This window comes from Geospiza fortis, unplaced genomic scaffold (assembly GCF_000277835.1).
Source record: "Geospiza fortis unplaced genomic scaffold, GeoFor_1.0 scaffold676, whole genome shotgun sequence".
Taxonomy (NCBI): domain Eukaryota; kingdom Metazoa; phylum Chordata; class Aves; order Passeriformes; family Thraupidae; genus Geospiza; species Geospiza fortis.
This window is the reverse complement of record NW_005054600.1, coordinates 347,865-352,342: the sequence shown is the minus strand read 5'-3', so window position 1 is coordinate 352,342 and position 4,478 is coordinate 347,865. Positions and strand designations below refer to the sequence as shown.

The 4,478-nt window shown below is 59.6% G+C and overlaps 1 protein-coding gene across 1 annotated transcript in view; it reads right to left on the bottom strand.

Moving 5' to 3' along the window:
* The window catches only part of HDAC7 (histone deacetylase 7), a 30,464-nt gene extending 26,017 nt beyond the window's left edge, over window positions 1–4,447 (bottom strand). Inside the window, exon 1 of the mRNA XM_031064524.1 lies at window positions 4,371–4,447. Within this exon, the coding sequence (XP_030920384.1) occupies window positions 4,371–4,422 (52 nt within the window). The 5' untranslated portion in view covers window positions 4,423–4,447. The remainder of the gene's footprint in view (window positions 1–4,370) is intronic.
* Window positions 4,448–4,478: the final 31 nt, after the last annotated feature.

Genomic DNA, 4,478 nt, shown 5'->3' with positions numbered 1-4,478 from the left:
GGAGCCGATGTCCCCCCGTGCCAGCACCCACCTCCCCCAGCCCAGCCCCATCCATGGTCCCCAGTGCTGGCCCAGCCCAGCCCCAGCTGGGACAGAACCTCCACCCAGGCATGGGGCCGTGCCTAAAGCAGGCAGGCACCCCAGCATCCAGCTCTGACAGCAAGGTCCCATCGAGGCAAGAACAATCCAAACCCTCCCAGTTCCCTGCTCCCTTTCGGGGGTTCGTCATCGGTGCTGATAGAGATCCACAGCTCGCGGCACAAACAGGGAGGCGGCCAAGGAACCACAGGAGCAGCAACCGAGACTCGTGGAGCCCTGGCCAGGGCCAGAGGCAGCTGCAGATGCTGCTCCAGGGACTCCCTGAGCTGTGATTTGACACAAGCCCTGATCAGATGTGGCGTCACCGGGACGGTTCACGCAGGAGGGACGAGGCCAAGGCACAAACCACAGCTCAGCCCCTGCCTGCAGCACCTCCTGCTCTGCTCCAGCCGCCAGAGGAGCCCAGGCCTCGAGTGCTCTGCCCAACCAAGCAGCCTGGGCTTCACCATCGCCTCTCCCTGCCAGGCAGGGCCTCCTTTCTGCAGCTTTTTCAGCCTTTCTCAAGTGGGGAGTGCAGTGCTGACGCTGCATTAAGAACATCAAAGTCACCGGTCCTTACTCCCACCCGATGTCCCATTTCCTCACTCCCACCTGGTGCTTTTTGGCACCACCCAAAAGCACAGGCTCAGCAGAAGTTCAGTCCTGCAGGGATTTTGGAGGTGTCCCAGGTGCCCTGTGTTCCTACAGGAGCTCTGTGTCCCTACAGGTGCTGTGTCCTTACTGGAGCTCGGTGTCCCTAAGGTGCTCCATGTCCCTGCAGGTGCCCTGTGTCCCTACATAACCCAGCTCTGAAGAGCTGAAGAACCAGCCCGGTTTAGGAGCTGACCCTCCATGCCATAACCTCACCTCCCTCCCTCTCCTCCCCCACGGCCCCGGGCCCTTTGCTCACACGGCTCCTGCAATTCCTGGCCCTCGGCTTCGAGGCTTCCGCCACCATCTGGGCTCCATTTAGGGGAGCTGATGTTTTTCACAGGGCTGTAATCTAAACTTTGGGATTGAGTTTACATCTCGCATACCAGCGTCTCACCGCCGGGCCTGGTTCTGCACCGGGGGCTGGCGGCTGCCAGCCCTGCGCCGGCGGCCCTGGGCACCTGGGAACGGTGCAGGGATCCCAAACCAGGGATCCCAAACCGGGATCCACCCAAAAACCACCAGGGATCCAGCCAGGCACTGCCCCTGCCAGTGGGTGAGAGCTGTGAGAGCCCCAGGAGCTGGGAATGAGCTTGGCTTGTCCCAGGAGACAAAGCCCCACAGCAGTGTCATCCAAAGCCCCACATCAGTGTCATCCAAAGCCCCACATCAGTGTCATCCAAAGCCCCACAGCAGTGTCATCCAAAGCCCCACAGCAGCACCATCCATCCCAGCAGCAGGAAATCCCCCAGCCCGGGCAGCTGGAGATGGGAGCACAGGAAGGAGAAGCGATTTGGGAGCAGGGATGTAGAGCGGCAGGTCCAGCCCTGCTTGTGCTCAAACCCAGGGTGACAGACCCACCCCAGGGCCTGGAGAGGCTCCTGACCCAGCCCTGAGGTGAACACTGGCACCCCCAAATCCCTGCCAGACCCCCCCATGCCCTCGCCAGCCTTCCTCCACCCTCCTCTCTGGCTGCAAGGTGGGCAGAGCCGCAGGCAGTGTCCAGAGGCAGCCAAGGTGGCTCGATCCCAGCAATCCACGAGGCTCAGCCAAACCCAAAAAATAATGTTTTCATACTTTGACTTTTCAGGCAGGATTTAGTCATTTGTGGACACGAGGCCTTGGCAGGGCTGTGCTGCCTCCGCTCACCTACCCCAGCCCGCGGCTGTTTACGGCGGCAGAGCCTTGCAAGGAGAGGGAAGATTGGTGGTTTAATCCAGGTGAATTATTCCTGCTCGCTTTATGGAGCCTGCAGCTGGTGGGGAAGGGGGGATTCAGCATCCCTGCACAGCCTGGGATGGATCCCCCACAGGAGATGAGGCATCACAACACAGCCCACCCCACAGCTCCACAAACGCTGCCTGGACAAACTCACCAGGACTTTTGCCCACCTAACAGCTAAAAAATGAGTTCAGGGCAGAGAAGCCAAGCCCTGGCTGGGCACGCTCATGGTAAAAGGCAGAGAGCTGCTCTGCCATAGGAGAAAAGCAGGTTCCACCCCAGCCTGGTGGGGCTGTGCAGGCTCTGTTTGCTCAGCCCAGCACAGGGCACTCTGGGCTGCCAGGGGAGGGGAAGGGGTGATGGATCCAGGGGATCCAGGCCCCTGCTGGCTGCCAGGGTATCCCTCAGGAACCCTCTGTGCCCAGGGTCCAGCACGAGCTCCTCGCCTTGGTGTCAGATCCAAACTTCCCAGGCACGAGCCCCGGGCTTTATCTGCCTTTGTCCCCTCCCTCCTCCCACGTTTGTTATTAAACATTTGTTACTTGTTATTAAACTACGGCCACTTATCTGCAAATCCTGCCTCTGAAACCAGCAAAGCCACACCACGGAGTGCCACGCTGCGTCCCACAGCCCGGGGGATGCCACGAGCTCATCACCACACACCCTGTCTGCCTTCAAAGCTCATGCGCCACGAGGATCCCACTATGATGAGAATCCCACTATGATGAGGATCCCACCAGGATGAGGATCCCACCAGGATGAGGATCCCACCATGATGAGGATCCCACCAGGATGAGGATCCCACCACATCCAAGATCCTATCACGACCAAGATCCCACAATGAAGATCCCACCAGGATGGGGATCCCACAATGAAGATCCCACCACAACCAAGATCCTGCCACCATGAGGTTCCCACCACAACACGGATCCCACCATGATGAAGATCCCACCATGATGAAGATCCCACCACAACCAAGATCCCACCAGGATGTGGCTCCCACCACGACACTTCTGCATTTTCACTCAGCGACCAAACCACCCAAAGCACCCGCGAGGCCGAAGCAGCCAAGTGGAGCAAGTCCTCCTGGAAAAGGAGCCACTCCAGAGTGGAGCATCCCAACCAAGCATGGGAAGGAGCTCAGAGACAGGAGGGATTGGCTGGGGCAGCCCTGGGATCAGCAGCACAAACCCATGAGGGCTGGCCAGTGGCAGGAGGAGCTTTCTGAGGAGCCTTCGTGCCCTCCAGGCACTGCAGCAGGAGTTGCACAGCTGTCCAGACTGGGAAGGACAGATAAGGCTCAAATGATTCATTCAGTGTAAACCTTTATTTGTTCTTGCTTACCCAGAGGAGCCAGCAGCTGCTAACGCCAAACTGGGCCGGCTCCCAAGCGCAGACAAAGGCCTGCAAAAATGGCTTTAAGGAGGAGCTGACTGTTCAAAAAAGCAATCCTAGAAGAGGGAGTTAGAAAGAGGGAGTGCAACGCGGCGCAGGAGGAAGAGGAAGCCAGAGAGCACCTAAAAATAAATGTTAAAAAAAGCAGCGAGGCGCAGGACAAAGGCCTCGGGCGCACGTGACCGCTCCCCGCAGCGGGGGCAGGATGCGAGCGCAGAACACATCACTCCCTCCCCAGCAACCCCACGTACAGAGCCCCAGGCACCTCCCAGCTCGGCCAAAGCCACCACAGCACCTTTCCCAGCCAGGAAGGGCTTTTTGCCCCGTGCCATGAATGCCCCAGGGGCAGGATGCTGGCTGTGCCCCAAGCTGGGCATGACCCGGTCCGGGGTGGAAATGCACCTAATGCAGCAAGGCTGGAGTCAGGCAGGAGAGCTTGAAAGTGTTAAAGGAATTGAAAGGAAGTCTGGAAAACGAGGTTCCTCCCAAGAAGCACCCTCAAAAATAGCCAAAGTCCTGCGGAAGCACAAGCCCTGCATCCCCCCAGGCAGTGCGTTCAACAGATCTGAGCAGAGCTGGTGGGACACTCGTGAGTTCACTCTGAAACAGCCAAAAAATGCAGCTGACAGAGGAGCCAGAAACTGCAGCTGACAGAGGAGCCTGCCCTGTGCCTGCTGCTGCAGCTGGGACCAAGGCTGTGGCTCCCCTCCTGTGGCTCTGAGGCTGCAGAATGACCTGAGATGGGACATCAACTCCCAGTGCCCTGAGCCTGCCCTGCTGATCAGCCCCCAGTGCCCTGAGCCTGCCCTGCTGATCAGCCCCCAGTGCCCTGAGCCTGCCCTGCTGGCGGCTGTGCCCACCGGACGCTGGCAGCAGCTCCACCCCAGGCCCAGCAGCGAGCCCAGCCTTGTTCCCTGTCCCTGAGCATCCCTCAGGATGCTCCCTGCACACTTTCCCCCAGCCCCACTGGGGCTCACAGCCGTGCAGGGAAGGAACAAACACCCCGGGACGGGAGAGGCACTTACAGGACGGGCTGAACATCACCAGCGTGGTGCAGATCTCCAAGCCTGAGAACATCCAGCGAGTTCCGCTCCCGGGAAGCCGCAGCTCCGCATCCCACGTTCACTTCTGCT